This window comes from Gopherus evgoodei, chromosome 10 (genome assembly GCF_007399415.2).
Source record: "Gopherus evgoodei ecotype Sinaloan lineage chromosome 10, rGopEvg1_v1.p, whole genome shotgun sequence".
In the NCBI taxonomy this organism is placed as follows: domain Eukaryota; kingdom Metazoa; phylum Chordata; order Testudines; family Testudinidae; genus Gopherus; species Gopherus evgoodei.
The window spans coordinates 82,931,218-82,951,020 of NC_044331.1; the positions used below are offsets into that span (position 1 = coordinate 82,931,218).

Sequence of the window (19,803 nt, forward strand, 5' to 3'; positions counted from 1 at the left end):
CATGTCCACAGGTGGCTGCCCCAGTTTTCCATGCTACTTGGTCACCCCTATGCTCCTGGGAGGGTTAGGAACACCTGCTCCTCCACGCCAGTCACTTCTGCCAGGGTTGTAGCAGAACACCCAGGACCTGTCTGGCCACACACCCCCATTAGTGACAGCAGCCAGGCCTAGCGAAACAAGAGGGGCACCCACCTTGAGTTTTCAGACATTTATTGAGAGCCGATGGCAGTAAATGCAGTCAGTCAAGCATACCACTGCCACATGCCTGACAAAAAATTACAGTATGAGTCAGTCCATCGCAGGGGACCAGAAGGACATATACACACACTGTACAACCTGGTGCTTTAGGAATGGTTTGTACCATGGAATTTTTTTGGTTGGAGTTAATTCCCAACACTAAAAATAACATTTGTCTCTTTTACAATTAAGGTTGATAAAGGATTTTTGTTTTGTTTTTCCTTTAAGTATTTGTTGCCAGACTTTTTATAGGAGCAAACGTCTTCAAAGCATAACGAGCCATTTAATATTCAGAATAGTCATAATAATATAGGTGGAACCGAAGCACAGAAGAGCAGGGAAAAGCACCAAGATGCATAGCTTTGACAGAATGGGAATACAATACAGAGTCCATAACTTAATCATAAAAAATATATATATATATATGTATATATCCATCATGTAGAACTTTATGGATTTTTTTTTTAAGATACATTTTTTTTCTTTACAACAGATAGTTCTAGGCTTTTTTTTAAAAGAAATTTCAAAGTTGTGCCAAACACATCTGGATCAGCAAACACAATGGGGGAGAGAGAGAGAGAGAGCAGTTTGCACTTCTCAGAAAAAAAATTACATCAACACATTGTTTTGAAACCACAAGCAAAATGTATTCAGCAGAATTCAAGCGATAAACCAGACTCCAAATCCTGTTTATACATGAATATACAACTGTGTATTCTCGAGAATACGCACGCACACACACACACACACACACTCACACACAAAAAAGAAAAAATCCTGAAGACACCTAAGAAAAATAAAACAACCTCCAGATCATAGTTAACAAAAACCTTCATGAAACAAGGCACATCCTTTGAGTTTCTTAAACTGTGTACAAATAAAGGAAGAACACTGAATTCCAACAGAAAAACAAACCGAAAGCTGTTTGCACAGACCTTCTAACGAGATAAAAGGTATCTTATGCTTGTGCTACTCTTAATATGATCTTGCCACAAAGACATAGTTTATTGTAATCTAATAGATTTTCTCAAGCTAAAATCCAGTTCTCTTGATTTTTTAAAAACTTTTATTATATAAGTGATACTATTTTTAATATTTTAAATATATATTTGTTAAAGTTTATTCTTTTTTTTTAATTTCTGGGGGAAAATATCTGTCTTAAATCTTTTTTTCCCAATAAATTAATACTTCTTTATATAGCTTATTATTCTTCATCCCTTATCACCCTCCACAGAAAGAGTTTTTGTTCCCCAACTAGGAAGTGTTCACAACACTTCACTGCAGCAGGGCATTGTCCTAAATACAGGCCTCGCTCAGCCATGTGCACCACTGCTCTGCTTGCTTCGGCTAAGGCCCTCTTTCCTCTGCAATGAGCTCAGCACATGTAATAAAGCTACGGAGCTACAGAGCGAGCTAACAACCTTCTTGGAGCAGGCGGCTCAAGCCAGAAGTGAAGGAGCTGAACCCACAGGCTGGTCTGAATGCTTCTAGCCCAATTTTGGATCCCCAAGGACATTGGTTTGACAAAGGAGCAGACATACCAGGATGTGACGGGGGAAAATCACTGGCATTTGCAAGAAGCAGGGAAGCCAATCCCAGCCCCCTCACTCACACATGGCAACGCTGACATCCATGGGCCCAGGCCTGCGAGTAACAGCTACCTACCTGGGCACAGGCTGCAGGATGGGAGGCCTCAGAACTGGAGCCCTTGGGAGATGGGAAATGCTGGTCTGTTAAGAATTTGGAAGCAAACCCTGACAACACATGAGCCGCTCGGCCTCGGTCCTGCTGGCCAACCCGAGGCATTGATGCTTCCACATCAGTGAACAGTTCCACGGCTGTTAGTTCTGGGCCGGGTGTCACCCCTGCTTGTTCAGACACAGCAAGGGACAGGGAGGAGGGAGCCAGGTTCTAGACATGGGGCAGGACATTGAGACTTTAGAAACCGATGAATAGTTTGGGATTTCCCAGACATGCCCCCCCACCCCCAGTCCCTTGGGCCAGCATCGCAGCGCATGGCTCACCTGCCCCTTGGAGACTTGAAAAGGGACTAGACATTTCTAGAGGGAATCCAGCAGAACCGGATTTAGCGTAACTAACGGCGACACACGCATGGGCAGGGACATTAAATCTCCCGCGCCAGGGCTGTAGCCAAATGCTCATGGGTAGGGCTTGTCTCCATGGCCCTGCGGTGCAAGCCAGAGGGGTGGGAATGGTTGAGCACTCTAACTGCCCCCTGTAGATCGGCTGGCATGAGCTAAAAGATACACAGTGCATTGTAACCTAACGGCCACGCTGGCTCAGACCAATGGTCCATCCAGCCCCAGTGTCCTGTCTTCTGGCAGTGGCTGGCACCAGATGGTTCAGAGGGAATGAAGAGAACAGGGCAATTATTGAGTGATCCACTCCCTGCTGTCCAGCCATCAAAGGACCAATCCTCCATGAACTGATCTAATTTTTTTTGGAAGCCAGTGTACTTTGGCTTCACCACATCCTCTGGCAATGAGTTCCACAGGTTAACGGTGTGTTGTGTGAAGAAGTCCTTCCTTCTGTTTGTTTTAAACCTGCTGCCCCTTCCTTTCAGCTCTATAATTCCCGGCAGTGCCCTGCAGACAAGCCCTAAGAGACCAGGAGGAGGCCTAATGAAAGCGGAGGGGAATTATACTACATCTGCCACTGCGGCATTCTTACATCCACCCGTCTCTGCTGCATCTGGAACTGGCCCCTCGCTGAGGAGGGACACTGGACTAGCAGGAGCTCATGGGCCTGGACTGGAAACTGGCAGCACATTTCTAGGGAGAGCGGCTCCCACCCAGGGCTGGGCTCCCCACGGACGGCGGGGTGTTCAGAACACCGCCCGGAGCAGTGGGATTAACCAGCAGGGTGCGGCACCTGCTCTGTCAGTAAGTGGCCCAGGGAGGAACTGTCGGCCACACCTGTCGTTCCAGCAGGGCTTAGCCGTGAGGCTAACCTGCCCAGGCTGCGTGCTACGGGGTTATGCACATGTTAGCTACTGCGGCTCTCCAAGGTCACGTCTGACACAAGCTGGTCTCCCGGAGGGCAGGCAGGGCTGGGGCGCAGGGTGGGGGACGTAACAGAGCAGTCCCAGGAAATGCTGCTGGCCCCCCATGCAGGGCTGACTGGGACAAGGAAAGGGATTTGTTCCCTGAGCTCCCTCTGCTCCAGGGGCATTAGCACTGCCCCAGCCCTGCCCTCTGGGCTGGTGGGGGGAAGGAGCAGCCGCACTGGAGCAGTGAGGCCTGACCGGCCACTTGGGAATCCATCACTAGGGACTCCTGTATTGTGCTTGTATGAGGGGTGCTGCAGCCCCATCCCTGGCTCTGAATACCCACAGGCTGGCGCCCACGGCCCTCAGAGCACTGACCACCCCCTAGGCTCCTGCCATCAGAGCCCCTGCCCTCAAGCAGCATCTGCAGGAGGATTCTTTGCCCCGCCCCCAGCACAGCTTTCCAGGCCTACCACTGCTCACCCCCTCCACAGCCCAGCTCACACCATCCCCAAAGGGTGAGCCCCAGATCCCCACTTGCCCCTCTGCTCCAGGGACACCCCACCATTGGGGCCGAATGCACACAAGCATCCCTTTCAATGGAGGCCTCCCTCCGGGGCCCCCAGCCTGCTGCCACAGGCGTCCACCAAGCACAGCCAGGCCCCTGCGGCCAAGCTGCGACTGGCTGTCGCTCCAGCAGAGGAGCTGGATGAGGATGGGCATTAAAGGCTGAATAGTCCAAGTCAAGGACAAAATCTTTGGAAGCCAAGCGGTTGTGAGTGGAGAACGGGGCAGGTGATGGGGCTGTGCTCAGATTTCCAACAGCCTTTTCTGTGCAGTGAAAGCCACCCGGGAACCACCTCCTTGGGAGCCGCCAGGAGCCGCCCCAGGAGGGATTGGTACGTGGGTGGGGGGTCTTTTCTATATTTTTCTTTTCTTGTCATAACACTGTCTCAAGCATGCAAACCTACAAAGCTTTCTCACGGTGCCAGCGCAGAGCGCTGCTTCCCCAGCAAGACGGCCCCCAAAATAACCAGAACACAGAAAAAATAATCATTTTTAAAAATGAAAGAGCTAATTGGTCAAACCGGACTTGTCACCAGAACAACGTCTCACGGTCACAGCTTCTCAGCACCAGGAAAGAACAAACAAACAAACACCTTCCGAATAAAACAAAGCATGCAGCTAACCGAACGCCAGCGGGCAAGCCCCCATCCTGGCACCCACAGCGGGCGGCCCCGGCCCACCACTCCTAGCATCTCCCAACATCAGCAGACAGGGGCATGGGAACGCAGACGGCGGCACACGGGATAATGGCAGTGCTCGGTCGAGACACGATAGCAACACGGCGTCACCAGAACAAGAGTCTAACCCAAACCGAACGGAGAGGAAAGCCGATGGATCAATACTGATTCGGGCCACGTTTGGCTACACACAGAGTTGTCACATCTGGGAGTCCGGTGAGAGAGAGAGGACGATCAGTTCAAACTAAAAAGGTGGAAGTTCAGCTAGACGGCACAACCGGAACAGAACCGTTCTCGCTGGAGCTCGGGTTTGGCCTGGAGAGGCGAGTCAGGGGACGAGCCCCACCCCACTGTGTTCTTGGCCTGGCAGTTGGGGTTCGATGGCATTACGGGCACCCTTATCCCACGGTCGCTTGCTATTTAGATAGGGAAAAAACCATAACAGGGCTTTTTGTTTTTTTGCTTCTGCAAACCCACTCCCGCCAAAAGCCTGCCCCAAGCGCCGCAGGCCGCGGTCTGTGTGAGCACAATCCTGAGGTAATCTTTTCTTCTTTGTGCAAACCCGAAGGATGGGCTAGTCGCCGAGGGCGGACAGGCTGTACAAGGGGCAGGGAGGGGGCTGGGATCATTGTGCCCTTGTACCCACGGTAAATCCTGAGGTTAGCTGGGGTTCTCCTCGGGCCTCATTCCAGCATGGCGTCCAGCTGGTCGGCCAGGTCGTCGAACATGCTGCCGATGTCGTCCAGGATGCTGACTGTGCTCTTCGCCTCTGTGGCAGAGCTGCGGGTGCAGAGAGCGTCCGTTAGCATCGGCAGAGGGGCGTGGGGGTGGGCTGCACCCCACAGGACCGCTCCCCGCCTCGTGGCTGATGTGGGTCTCGCCCAGAGGGCACATGGAGGCAGGAGGGGTGTCACACTGAGCAGTGGGGTAACTTTCCACCCAAACTGCAGGGAGAGGACCCAGGCCCTCAGAGCCCAGCAAGCCCTTCCACCCCCCCAGCCCATGGCAAGGTAACTTCCCACCTGTCCCCCCATCTGTACAGTTCTACTCCTCAAACACCCCTCCCCAAATACTCCTCGTCCTGCCCAGGGTGCCCCTCAAGCCTGTGTCCCACTCGAACTCTCCTCCATAAGGGCCCCCTCAAGTCTGGATCTCCCCAAGAACCCCCCCAATACTGCCCCATGCCCCCCACACACCTGTGTCCCTCTTCCAGCTCCCCTTGGATTCCCCTCAGAACTGAGCCTCCTTCCTGGGGGAAACAAGGAGCTGGAGCCGCAAGGGAGCTGGGCTCTTGTCTCCCCTCCTAGCTGTGGGGTAATTGGGGGTCTCAGCCAGCTCCACGAGGAGGGGGCCATGGAGCAGCCCGTAGAAGCATTGTCCTTCAAAAGCTGAAAGGGGGGTAACCTGGGGAGGGGGGGCAGGAGGCAGGAGTCTGTATCTATTAGCGCATATGTCCCTAAAGAACCCGGAACCAACCCCAGGAGTCCTGCAGGCTTGTCAGCATGGGAGCTTTTTCAGTGATACCAGTATAACTCCACTGGTACAGCTAAACCCCGACAGTTCTCCTGGGCTAACCCTAACCCTGTTCCAGTACAGGGGCTTGTCGACACTAGAAACTCTACAGCTGCACCGCTGCCATCGATGGGAGTGTCCGCCTCCCCGAGAGGCTGGAGCTAGGTCGACCTAGTGCAGCCTTCATAGGGACTTGGATTTTTCCACCCCCCACCCCCAGTGACACTGCTTGGCCGATCCTAAGAGTAAGTTTTCTCAGCTTAGTTTAAATCATTTCCCGAGCATAAGCTAAACTGGAAGTAGGGCCTCTTGCACCAGAGTAAGAGCGTCCATACAGGGAGTTATAACTGCAAGGCTCTGAATTCACACCCCACCTTATCACTTCCCTAGGTGCACATGCCCTGCATTCACCATTCCTTCGCGGCCTAGCAATCAGCTGTGAAACCCACTGGCCGAGTGCGCATCCCCATCCCCTCTGGGAGCAGGGCCACGTAGAAGATAACAGCCTTCTACTGCTACCACTTATTTGTTAGCTTACATGGCTGAGCCCTGCTGACAACCCACATGGAAGGTCAAGACCGTTTAAAAAACCTAGGGAAATACCTAAAACCCCTCCTTTACAAGCACGTGAAGGGCTGCAAAGCTAAGCACTGGCGGTACCTGAATTAAGGTTGTCTGCAGTTAAGTGCCGTCACACTGGGCTCTGTAGAAGGGAGCCCCTGCCCTGAGGAACTTAGAAAGACTGACACAGTGGAGACCAGACTCACCAGGAGACCCACAGGAATGGGGACAGCTGAGCCTTGTCTACACTAGGTGAGAAGGGACTTTTTCCAATGGAGCTAGCCTGGCTAAGCAAACAGCTCCCGCCTGACACCGACAGGGAGTACCGTATCCCTGAAGCATGAGGAGCAACAGCCCTTGCACCCACGGACTCTTTCCTAATTGCCCTGCTGGACTCTCAACCCGGACACTGTCCAGCAGCAGTGAGTCCCAAAGGTCGGTGCCCCTCACAACCAAGGCACAGCCCCATGCGCATGCGCATGAGGGAGCGGGATCCTTACTCTGCTGCCTGCCCGTCCTCCTGCTTGATCTTCTCCTCCACGGCCTGCAGGGCAGCTGCCAGCGAGGCGCTGGTCTCCTCCAGCTTCTGGTGTGCCATCTCGGGGCTGGCACTCTCCATCGAGGGCCCGGCAATGGAGGAGCGCGGCGGCTTGACGGGCACCTGCTGGGGCTGCCCGCCGGGTGACAAGGGCTTGGCGGGGCTCGAGCAGAGCGAAGGCGGTGTGCTTGAAGGCTTGATCGTGGTGGTGAGCTGCTTGGCAGGGGATGGGGTGGGCGTGGAGCCCGCGCTCACTGACTGAATGGCAGCGTGGGGCTTGGGGGGCTTGGGTGCCGTCGGGGGTGGTGGGGGCTTGGGCGACACCGGAGGTGGGGTGCCATGGACTCGCTTCACCTCTGCAGGAGAGAAGAGAGGAGAGGGGCTGTGAGGGTCAAAGCCATTGCTGTTAACATGGGGAGGCTGGGATCTGGGGAGGGGAGGGTCGCCCCTGCCCTGGGTGAGAGGGGCTGGGATTGGGGGGGGTCTCCCGTTCTGAGTGAGAGGGCCTAGATGAGGGCAGTCACCCCTTTCCTCTGGAGGGGGCACACTAATTGGAGCCAGCATCAGGCCTTCGGGAGGCTTCCCCACAGTCAGCAGCAGAGCCGGGAATAGAACCCAGGAGTCCTGGTCCCCACCTCAAGGCCAGCCCTCCCCACAATGAACTGCAGTTAATATGAAACCCAGCCACCTCATGGGCTAATGAATTTTTGCAATACAATCCAGCTAAAGAAGCAGGCAGCCAGTGACACAGCTGGGGGGGCTTATTCCACAGAGCTCCTAAACCCCAAGTGGCAAAGCCTGCTCCCAGGCGCTGGAGGGTTAGCAGCAGAGCATTAAAAACCACCTGCCAATGGAGCTCACCCGGCATGCATGCACCCAGCCTTAAACACTTCTCCGGCTCCAGCTCACACCCGGGCCCTGGGCAAGGATTATTTCGCTGGGCTGTCGCCCAGTGGGCCCTTGAGTTCTGCCTGCAGATCAGCCCTGCGTTAGGAAGAGCCAGCATCCACGACCAGCGGACATGGAGACCAGGGCTGCAGAAATAGTTCTGTTAGCGCTCCTCCCTGGATGCCGCTCTATCCACCTGTAACCCAGCGTCTAGAGACCAGTTAGTGCCACCAGCTCGCAGGACCAGGCCACAGCAGTGCTGGGCAACCTGTGGCCACCACTTCCCGCAGCTCCCATTGGCTGGGAATGGCGAACCACGGCCACTGGGAGCTGTAGGCATTCGTGAAAATGTAACTAACTGTCTGGTGGCCCGCCAGTGGCTTACCTTGACGGGCGACAGGTTGCCCCTCACTGCCATAGAAGCTTTTACTCCTAGCTCCAGAGCTACAGTGGGTCCCCAGACGTGCCACGCTAGGACTCTGTCGTGGACTCCAGTGAACGTGCCACTCCCCTCCCAGGAGCGTTAGGAATTATGGGGCCTGGCTGATTGCTGGGACAAGTCGCCAAACGCTGCACAGAATCCCAGCGGCTGTTCCCAGAGGGGTCTTTTCACTTCCCACTCATCCAAGGGGCTGATGCACAGCAGCCGCTGGCCAGGACCCGGGACCCGGCCCAGCTGCGCAGGATGGGATGTGGGGGAGGCAGAGCATCCAATGGAGGCAGTCTGGAGGCAGGATGCACATGAGGCTGGAAGCTCTCTGGGGCAGGGACTGTCTTTTGCTCTGTCTGTACAGCACCTGGTGCCACGGGGCCCTGGGCCACAAGTGGACTCCTCGGTGCTACCACAATCCAAGCCATAAATGACAATGGGCAAGGCTGGAATGGAGCTGATCTCTCACTGTTCTGCCCCAGCGGAAGGAGTCCCACTCTGCCCGCGGTGCTCCTCACATCCCTGTGGGGCAGTGCTCACCGAGCACAGGCTCACGCTACAGAGCGAGGCTCAGAGAGGCTCTGCCGGGCAGCAGAAGGGCAGGCAGGGGCTGAAGAGATGTCCTGGCCCAGCTGCCAGCCGCCATGAGGGAAGGCTTCCCTCTGCGCGAGCCATGAGGATCGCTCCTCGTCAAGCCGTGTGGAGGGAGCCCAGCCTGGTGCTGGGAGAACTGCCAGAGACAGAGATGGGCTGCAGAGCTACCTGCTGCAGGCAAAGGGGATTAAACCCAAAACACCCTCAGCAGATGCTTGGTTGGCACGGAGCCCCCATCCCCGCACTCCGCTGCTGCCGTACGGACCACGAGGCAGGGCCCTGCGCCAGTGCCAGCACCAGCCGGCATTAGCCTTAGCGCTCTCCCAGGCAACAGCGAACCGACTCTGACCCCACTGAGCTTGTGGGCTCTTAGGAGCAGAGCTGGACTCCTGCCAGCTCCCTCGGCAGGACATCACCTACCTGGGCTGCCGGGGCTGGGGATCGGTGCCTTTTTGGAAGTGGGTGTGGGCAGCCCGGGGACCTTCTGTGCTTGTGGGGTTAACACGGGCTTGGGAGAGACCGGCGGCTTGAAGGGCTTTTTGGGCTCCCCGCCCACAGCCTGCGGCACATGTTCCAGCCTGTCCTGCCTGTTGCCTGCAGCAGGGCCCAGCGGGGGCGTCTCCGCGCCGCTCATCTCAGACGCCGGCCTCCGCTTGATGGTGCCGGTGCCGTTCTGGTAGATGGAGAGGGGGGCTGGCTCCAGCCCCTGCTCCTTGTCTTTGGACTTGGGCCGTCGCTTGACCGTGTCCGACTCAGTCAGGATGAACTTGACGCTGTCCTGCTGGCTCTGTTTGGCTCGGATCCTCCTCTTGAGCGTGGCGCTGGCCTCCACCTTGGCCAAGTCCCCATGCCGGTGAGCAGGCGACAGCCCCTCCCCTGCCTCGCCCTTGGCCAGCCCCATCTGCCGGGGCCGCTGCTTGATGGTCAGGTTCCCTTCCTCGGCAAAGGGAATGTTCTCGGCCGAGCTGTTCTGGGGGGAGCCCCCATGCTCCGCCCGTAGCCGCTCCACCAGGCCGCCGTCCTTGCCCGTGTCCGACCTGATGCTGTCAGAGCGCTCCCTTCGGACGGCCGCAATGAGGCCGGTCACGGGGCCGCTGATGGTCCTGCGCCGGTTCACCACCTCCCCATCCAGGCCGATGGCGTCTTTGTGCTTCACAGTGGCCAGGACGGCGGCTACGCGGGAATGCTCTGGGCTGGCCAGGTGCATGGCACCAGCAGGGTGCAGGTAGTAGCCTTCGGGTCCTTTCCCTCCTCCTCCTGGGTGAGGCTTCTGCAGGGCCAGCGCCCGGGCACCCCCCCCAATAGAGGACATCTCCAGCATGGCGGCGATGCTCTTCACGCTGCCCGCACTGCCTGTGTCCACGCTGCCCCCCACATCGCTCGCGCGCCGCTGCTCCCGGTAACTCTCCTGCGCCTCCTCATCCTCCCCGCCAGGCGCGTCCCCTTCCCCCTCCTTGCTGAAGTCGTCGGCCATGTTGGTGCTGGAGATGGCGGAGCTGGAGCGCTTGGGGGGCGGCGGGGGCGGCCCCTTCTTCTTGGGCCTGACAGCAAAAGATTGGCTGCGGTTGACGTTCTTGTCTCCACCCGACTGTGCCCGCACTGAATGGCTCCTGCCCACCCGCCGCTGCACTGTGGCATAGGGCCCGGCATCCGGCACCAGCAGCTCGTCCCGCTCCTGCTCGCTGTCGGACATTGCATATCGGTTCAGGCTGTGCGCACGCTTCTTCGGCCTGCCCAGCTCCTCCTCTGCCTCCCCATTCTGCGGCGGCAGGCAGAGCACGGGCACTGAGACCGGCAGGACTGGGACTCCTTGTGCCACGGGGCCCAGTGGGTGCCCAGCGAGGCTTTCGCCCTCCACGGGCTGCGGCATGACATAGGCAAAGCCCCTGTGGGTGGGGGACTGAGGCAGGGACCGGGGTGACATGGGGCGGTCAGCCTGCTGGAGGAGCTGTGGCGTGGGCTTGACCTTGGCCGTGGCGTGGGGCACGATGAGCGTCTGGGGCGAGGATGGCCGTGGTTTGGTGGGCGTCTGCGGTGGGGTGAAGCGCCCTCCGGCCGGGGGGAATGACTGCCTGGGCTTGCCTGGCACTGGGGGCACGCTGGCTCTCTTGACAGGGTGCCCATGCCGTGCGGGCCTGATCTCCTTGGGCATGCTGGGGGGCCCCTCCTTCACCTCCTCCGTCAGGAACTCCTGGCTCTTGGACATGGCTGCGCTCGGCCCCTTGGGCCCGTCCCCCAGCAGCTCCTGGGAGCTGCTTATGTGCTTGGCCCGACCGCTCAGGCTGTTCTCATGCACATGCCTGGAGGAGGGGCCCCGGTAGCCTGCTCCGTCCCGGATATGTGCCACATGGTTCGCCTGCTTCTCCTGGCCCTCGGATGCCTCGCCCGTGCCCGTGAGGGCCACCTGCAGCTCATTGCTCAGCTCGCTGTCCTGGAAGGTGGTCATCTTGGGAGACTGGCACTCGGCGTTCTCCTGCTGGGGGGACTCGATGGCCAGCACGTCCAGAGACTGGGGTGCCTTCTTCTTCAGGGTCCCTGACTCGTACTTGACGTACTCAGCCTTCTGGATTTCTGCCAGCTTCTTCACTGCCAGCATCAGCTTCTTCTGGTGGCCTGGAAGGGGGGGAAGGGACAAATGGCACAAGGGGGCATGAACCAATGAGGAGCAACTCGTCCCACCAGCTAACCCACAGGCCCTGGTGCTGGCCTGTGGATAATGACGTTTGTTCCCCCAGCACGGCTGTCTCGCCCCAATCCAGCCATGCCCACACCCTGAGTGAGCACTCGTCTCCCACGGAGCATCGGGGGGGCCTTGGCAGCTTAACCAGGGCTGTGTATTTTAGGGTGTTTTCACTAAAAGGAGGCTGCCAGGTTAGAGACACATGGGGGGGGGTCCTGACTGGTGTCAGCCCAGTTCTCTGGAGTTCCACTGGTGACAGGAAAGCAGATTTGACCCAGGTGGCCAGATTTGAACCAACACTTCCAGACCTTTAACTATTTTGTTTGTTTCCCGGCTGTGTGGGGACTATTCCTACTGGGAATCACTGCGCAGCACCCAGCGGCTAGGCAGGGGGAGATCTGGGGCGAAGCAACAACCCCCCTAACTGAAGCAACTGGTGGTTCTGGTGAGCAGGAAGGCAGCCAGCCACAGGGGCCCTTGACAGGAGAATCTCTCCCAGCAGAGGGGAGGCTGATGGGTTTTCTAGTTCCCATCTGAGCTAACCGTGCCACCATTAGCTGGCTTCTCTGGGAGCTACACACGCCCGCTATCTCCAGGCATTGCTCCTTTACGTGCTCCAAGCACTGTTATGAATCCTGATCTCTCCTCCACTCAACCCCCAGAGTCTCTCCTCACCTGCAAACCCACCTTGGCTGCCTTGCTCAGTTTGTTTGTTCCTGGCCTCAGCCGTCCCATTGCCGCATGGGTGCAGAGCGTAGCGATCCACCCAGAGCCGGCCAGGACAAGAGACCTCGCTCACTACAGACTGCATCGCTACCTTACTTCCTAAACCTGAAGTTACTTGCATGAATATGTCAAAAAAGACTCAGGGACTTAACTCGCCACCAATTTCCACTAACAACCAACTGCACGTGCTCTCTGCACTGGTGCTTTAATGTCACCTTTAACATTGGAGAATCCACCACTTCCCTGCTTAATTGCCCTCACTCTGCCTTATTTCTAATGGGAACTTGCCTGGCTTTCAGCCACTGGTTCTTGCTCTGTCTTTCTCTGCTAAACTGAAGGCCCTTTAGCAGCCGGTATATTGTCCCTGTGAAGACACTGAGCTGATGCTATAACCAAATCACCTCTTGACCATCCTGCTGTAAGCTAGAGATTGAGCTCTTGGAGTCTCTCCGGCATTCTCTCCACCCCACCAATCCGTTTTGTGGCTTTTTTCGGCCCCCTCTCCAATTGGTCAACATCCTTTTTAAATTGGGGACGCCCGACCTGGGCTCAGCATGCCAAGATCGGTCTCACCAATGCTGCTCACGGGGGTAAAACCACCTCCCTGCTCCCGTGTTTCTCTAGTCAAGCGTCACACCAGCCCGTTTGGCCATGGCATCGCACTGGGAGCTCACATGGTGTGTCTTGTGCATTATCTAGAAGCCAGCAGTGTATGATCTGGGGCTTGTCTATATAAGGAAATTGACCAGTATTGCGATAGCGGTGTAAATACATGGCTACACAGCTCTGGGACAAGTTCCCCCGGGTGACTTCAGTGGAATTGTGCCCAGGCTGCGCTGGGATGTCAGCCAGGTCGACAGGGTGCATGTGGTAACCAAGATACAAGGGCATCTGTGTTTTCCTCCCTCTACAGCAAGGGGCCCCATTCTCCAGGTCCCCTGGAGGCACAGCACACATGCTGCAATAGCATCCACCATCCCCGGTCTTCACTGGACATTCGTGTTCTGACCGCGCACCTCTCGCTGACACGAGCACCTGGGGCAGGGAAGGAATCAGTCACCGCACGCAGAAATGTCAGGCTGCAAAAGTAACCACAACGGGAGGGGTGATTCCTGCATGTCACCACAGCTGCAGGTGGCTCCTGATACATGGCACCAGGAGCAGTGAAGTCCAGGCACCGGCTCATGGCACACAAGACCCCCAGGAGGTCAGGAGGATGCCAGAGCTAGGGAACATCCTTACGTGGCCAAGCAGGAAGGTGCTGTGAGCCCTGCAGCTGCTCTAAGAGACAGCCTGGCCCTGCTTTGAATGCTGAAGGCTTTGGGTGTGAAGCGAGGTATGGCACACCAGGGGTTAACAGAGCACAGCACAGGGTGGGAGAGGTGAGGCCTACGTGCACCCCAGGGTGCCACAGCATCCTCGGAGCCTAGCTTCTGGCATGAGAATCCCCTCCCCACCTGGCGGAGCCCTTCCGTTCCAGGGCAGTGCTGACGTCATGGCAGCCCTGCGCTGTCACAGGCACCATCAGGCCGAACCAGCCCATCTGGTCCCAAATGCCCAAAGGCTCTGACCAAGACAGAGGCCTAGGACTGGGATAGCCGGCGGGGGCTGCAGGGTCACCAGTGGAGGGAGCCCAGGTTTGGGACCACAGGGGGCTGTGGATCAGAACTGTGCGACGTGCCGTGGGCTGCGTGCAGTGGGCAGGTCTGGAACAGGACAGCTGTGGGGCTGTGCCTGGGTGAGCTGGGTGAGGGAGGGCCTCAGGACTGAGGTGGGGGCATGCTGAGTATGGGCACAGTCAATAGGAGCTGAGGGTGCGCCATTAATGTCCCTTTACAGCTAGCAGCAGAGCGGCGCCTGCCCATGGTACCTTGCGCAGTCTCACAGCGCTGGCACCTTGCAGCAGCTGTCAGTGCCCACGGGTGTTGCCATGGCACCGCTTTCTCCTCCTGGCCAGGAGGATGCCACAAAGACCCGCCACCCCATGCAGCGGGCACTGCCCCGTGCCAGTGCCCGGCCCTGCATTACCCAGCTTCGTGATCCCGATCTCCTGCAGATCCTCCCACGTGATGTCCGTGATGAAGTCAATGTTCTCGTAGCCGTTCTCCACCAGGACTTTGTAGTACTGGGCCAGGCCGATCATGGAGAGCCAGAGAGCCAGGTTGGCCTACAGGGGCAGGAGGCAAAGGGAGAACGATGCTTTGGCCCTGACCCAGCACCATTTAAAGGGACAGCGTGGGGGTAATACCTATGCCATGGCCTGGCATTAACGTCCCCCCCATCCCGTGAGGTTACTTCAGCCAAGAGCTTTATAATCTAGCCAATGACGCTCCTGCCCCTGGCACCGGAGTCTCCTGTGCATCCCTGTGCACAGGCACCACGTGCCAGCGTTCAGGTCTGTGCACCTGCCTTGCCCGGCTGGGAACTGCGCCCCAGGTGCCAGGCCGTGGTGAATTGGGCCCCTGGCCTCTCAGGATACCCTGAGCCAAAGGCGCACGACAGCAGCGAACTGGGCCCAACAAGCTCAGCCTTGCTGCAAGACCCTGCCCAGGCTCCGTTCTCCAGCACATTCTTCAGTCTAGTTCAGGGGCTCCCACCCCTTCCTGTGGGAGAGGACTGCACCACGAGGGGCTTTCCTCAGACTGCCGAAACTCTCCCTCTCCTCCCAGTCCCAGCCTCATGCTCCATCCCCCTCACTTGGAGATGGCTTAGCCCCTGGGCTCCCCCACCCTAGGGATGCTGACCAACCCAGCACCCCGGAGCCATTTCCCCTGCATTTCTCAGGGTCCCCTCCAGGACAGGGCACCCAGACCTGTGCTCAGAGCTCGGGGGAGATCCAGGCAAAGCTCCTCTCTTGGGTGGACAGCATCCACTGCTCTCTGGGAGAGGACTGGAGCCTCCGAATGCGCTGGTAGAGGGCCCTTCCCATGCTGCACCAGGACACAGTCCCAAATGAAACAGGCTGCAACACGGGGACCAGTCCCCACAGAGCAAGGAGATAGGGTCCAGGCCTCACCTATCTCCAGCAGCTAAAGAGCCACACGCCATCCCAGGGTGGGAGAGGTGAGGCCTAGGTACAGCCCGGGATGGTTAGCCCGGCGACCCCATGTCCCACAGGGAAACCTGCCAACAGGCCAACGCTGACAGGCAGGGAGCATTCTGGGGGAGCTGGGGGAGCCTTACCGGCTTGTACTCCGGAAGCCACTCGGGGATGTTCAGGCTGTTGATCTCCGAGGTGATCTTCTTCCTGTGTCCAGGTTTCGTCACGCCGATGGCAGTGAGGTCCTAGGGCACAGACAGACACCGTCACCTTCACTGCACAAGCAGGGCCCTGCTGCGCGGCGCTGGCAGCCCCCACAGAAGATCGCAGGCTGTCAGCCTCCACAGGCCACCTCTCCGTTACAAGGGGTGTGGGAGCAGGCTCGGAAGGGTGAGGTTTTTAATCGGTAAATCGCTGTACACCCAAACCCACAAACTACTTCCAGTGACCCCCACGGAGAGCAGCAGACAGGAGAAGTGAGAACAATGCGGCTTGAGAACTCGTTAATGAGCGCGAGGCTAATGACTTTGTGCACGTGGACATGCAACGTGTTGACGTTTTAACAGTTACAAAGTTTTAACTTTTTGGGTCTCAACAGCTATTGCCCTTCAATAATTATGGTCTGAGCCCCTCCCCCATTGCCTGACCTCTACACATACCCCCCCGATAATTCCCCTCAACTGCGAAAACTTAAAATCGATACAAATGAAAAAATGCTTCACACTAAACACTGATCTTCTCCGTGGAGATGAGAAACCAATCCAAACGGCATTCTCCTAGTGGGAAGGAGGGCTCTGGCTTGGTAAAGCCAAGGGCACGCTCTGCAGGGCAGACGTGTGTGTGTGTGTGTGTGTGTGTGTGTGTGTGTGTGTGTGTGTGTGTGTGTGTGTGTGTGTGTGCACGCCACATCCAGAGCAGAGGAGTCCCACCCACAAGAGGCTGCACTGATAGGAGTGAACGAATTGGGCCCTGTGGCATTCCCCCAACATCACACACAGGTGGACTCCGGCTGGAAGGGCACAGCTCAGCTCAGCCGTCCCTTGGAGCCAGGACACACAGCGTCAGCCTCTCTAAAGCTGCTCCAGGTCCGAAGACGAGGGGAGGAGGGCTAGTTCCCTAGCCCCCGTGTTCTCAGAGCAGGCTGAGTCCTCCCCCAGACCCCCCCGGGATCATACCCCAGGTTCTGGCGAGAACGGGGAAACGCCCCCAGAGCTGCAGCTGGAGTAGCTCTGCCATGTGCTATCCCACATCTCCAGCCCGCTAGAGGAGTGCGGCGGAGCTGGGAGCCTCAGGATGGGGCTTGGACCCAGCCACTCAGAGCTCTCCTCGGGGCCAGTCCCCCCCCCCCCCCCCCCCCCCCCTGCAGAGCTGCCCTTGGACCCAGCACTCCCCACACGCCAGCTCCCCACCTGGCCACAGGCCTGTGCCGAGGGTTGGGGGAGAGACACGGGTCTGTCCCAGCAGCTCTGGGGGGCTAAGTGCCGAAGTGAGGATCTTAACTCGTCTGCAAAGATGGTAGCTCAGCATGGATTTGCCCATGAGCGCCGCACCCGTCCCAGGCCCGGCACATCTCCCAGCCCCCCTACCCCCGTACCACTCAGCTGGCTCTGGAACGATCCCCATTCCCTTTTACCATCTAGAACGCCAGGAGCCAGCAAAGCTGGATGTGCCGCCCACGAGTGCCACTACTCGCCGTTCGATCCAGGCCCTACGTCCCACCGCACATGGCTGAGCCTCGGCAGCTCGGGGCAGGGGCCTCCCAACCCATCCTGCAGCCCCTCCTCCACCCTTCACCTAAGGGAGCTATGCTCTCTCTTTGGGTCCGATCCGTGCCACGGCAAGGAGCGCTTAGGATCGGGCCCCTCGCCGTTCAGCTCCCCCCCCGGCCTCACCTCTGGCGTCATGCGGCTGATGGTGGGGATGTCGTACCCGGCGTTGATGAAGTTGGCTGCGTACAGCTGCAGCTGGAACTTGCAGAGCCACTGGTACACGGCCTCGGAGCTCTGGGGGCGAGACAGAACGGGGGTCAGTGGCACTGCCACGCCATACGGCAGCACGCGCAGTCAGTGCCAACCCGGCCTGCACCCAGCCAACCCTCGTGCAGGGAGGAGTCCTCCCTGGCCCGAAGCACTCGGGGGTTGGCCCCACCCCACCACCCCATGGACTGCCCCCCTAGACCCAGCAGTTGGGGGAGAGGGAGCTGCAGTCAGGCAAAGCCCAGAGGCTCCTGGTTGTCACTCCCACCCCATGGGTAGGAGAAGCGAGAGCCCAGCCACCTGCAGGATTTAGCAGGGAAATACCCTCCAGGCTGAGTCTGTGACAGGTCTCTAACCCCAGCTTTTCCCGTGGAAAGGGACAGGAGCCTGGGGAACTCCCTGGGACATGGAGGAGCCTGTAGGAGATTTGCCAGATGGTCCCCCCTCTGCCGTGGGGCCTCACAGCAAGAGGCAGGCGAGTCATTCACCCCGTCACCAGCCCCGAAAATCACCCCACCAGGGAGACAGACCGAGCAGCATTTCCTCCCCCTCACTCAGCCCAGCATGGTGAGGCCCTTTGGAACACCACAATTCCCCAGCGCGCCCGAGGGCCCTGCCCGCCCACGCGCTCTCTGCACCCCGCCGCGCCAGGCTCCTCGCAGCCTGTTCCCGTGCAGGAGGCAGCGTCCCGCCGCACTGGGAAGCTGTGAAGCGCAGGTGGCAGCACAGTGAGGGAAGCTGTCTGAGGTGCTCAGCCAAAATGCGACTCTCGCCCTGGGCGCCGGAACGGTGGTTCCGGGGAGGGGACCCGCCATGCCACTGCCGAAATGTGACAGCTGAGCTGAGGGCTGCAGACAACGGAGTCTAACGCACTGCAAGCTTGGGGTCCGGAGCACAGAGACGCAGTTGGCACATGGCATCCCCCTGCCCTGCGCAGAGCCAGCCCCCACCTGCACTCCCACACTGACAGCCGCTCGCAGGGCCCGCTTCCTCTCCAGAGCCCCCTCGCCGTGAGCAGTGGGTCAAACTGCCCCCCCCCGCAACACCAGAACCTCTGGAGCTGCCAAAGGGGCAGATGTAGGGATTGGGGGGCAGAATTGCTGGGCTGGGGGAAGAGCAGATGTGGGGCTCGGCACATAATGAATTAAGATGTGGGGCTGAGGAGAAGCTGGAAGCTCTGCACCCCCAGGCGGCAATTGACAAAGGTCTGTGTGATTTGATCTGAGTTGGGCTCCCCAGCGAGAACCCACACCTGGGAGAGGGGGCAGTGCTGCGACTGCCCCACACCCCCTGGGGGGGTGGTAATCAGACGACAGACCCCAACACACTGTCATTTTGCAATCTCATGATTTGGGAATTTGGGGGTTGGCCATGCTGCGTGGGTTCTGCCCGGTGACCCCTGACCTCAGTGGGGTCACCTGTGCAGGGGATGGGGGAGCCATTGCCATTAGTAAAAAATAACTCCAAGGTGAGAGTCGATGATAAGCCACTCTCCTGTGACACCCGAACAGCATCTAGAGCTGCCCGCTGGGCAGCCGCCAAACCGCACGTGAACTCGAGCGGGGAGAACGCAGCAGAAGTGGCCCACAGGACCTTTGACTTTTTGCAGCCCTCACTGGCTCCCGCAGCATCGTTCCCCAGCTGAGGTTACGGTCCTGGGCATGGGCCACTGCAGAGAGAGGACCTTACTTCCAGAAAAAGGGAGGCGGTGAACGCTGGGCAAGTACAGGTCCTGCTTCGGAAAACTAGGGGGCAGAACTCGCTCAATGCAGCGCCCCCTGCAGGCACATCCGCTGTGCCCCAGGCCAGCTCGCATCTTCCGCAAAGCAAGTGGCCCATCCTATGCGCCGTGTGGGGAAGGTTTTTCCTCACCTGGCTGTCTGAGAGCCCACTCTGGAGCCCCAGTGGGCAGATCGCCGGCTGCCTGGTCATGACTCTTGCAGGCGTAGGGTTATCAAGCCTCCTGGATTGGCTGGGAGTCTCCCGGAATCGGCATCGATCTCCCAGTGACTGCTGAAAGCCATCCAGGAGATTTTAACAGGCCACTAAAAGTCCGGTTGGTGGTGCAGTGAGGCTAAGACAGGCTCCCTACCTGCCCTAGCTCCACGCTGCTCCTGGAAGCGACCGGCAAGTCTGGTAGGCGCAAGCTCAGCCAGGGGGTCTCTGTGCACTGCCCTTACCCTGAGCACCGACTCTACAGCTCCCATTGGCCAGGAACCGCAGCCAATGAGAGCTGAGGGGGAGGCGCCTGCAGGCAGGTTCGCTCCCCCGTCCTAGCCCGGTGAAAGTGAGTGCAGGTGTGGGACAGCAAGCGACGGAGGGAGGGGGGATGGTGAGAGCAGGGGCGGGCGAGCTGAGCTGTGACACTGG

The 19,803-nt window shown here is 58.4% G+C and overlaps 1 protein-coding gene across 4 annotated transcripts in view; it reads right to left on the bottom strand.

The window, feature by feature from the left end:
* Positions 1-46: 46 nt before the first annotated feature.
* The window catches only part of CASKIN1 (CASK interacting protein 1), a 189,650-nt gene continuing 169,893 nt past the window's right edge, over positions 47-19,803 (bottom strand). For 2 of the 4 annotated variants that reach the window (XM_030578352.1, XM_030578351.1), the window contains exons 16-21: positions 17,350-17,460; positions 15,601-15,702; positions 14,446-14,584; positions 9,432-11,624; positions 7,062-7,455; positions 47-5,268 (exon numbers count right to left, since the gene is read on the bottom strand). In XM_030578352.1, the coding sequence (XP_030434212.1) occupies positions 5,172-5,268; positions 7,062-7,455; positions 9,432-11,624; positions 14,446-14,584; positions 15,601-15,702; positions 17,350-17,460 (3,036 nt within the window). In that variant the 3' untranslated portion in view covers positions 47-5,171. Of the gene's footprint in view, positions 5,269-7,061; positions 7,456-7,853; positions 8,134-9,431; positions 11,625-14,445; positions 14,585-15,600; positions 15,703-17,349; positions 17,461-19,803 lie in introns of those variants that run through there. The other 2 variants (XM_030578353.1, XM_030578354.1) reach the window with 2 other exon arrangements.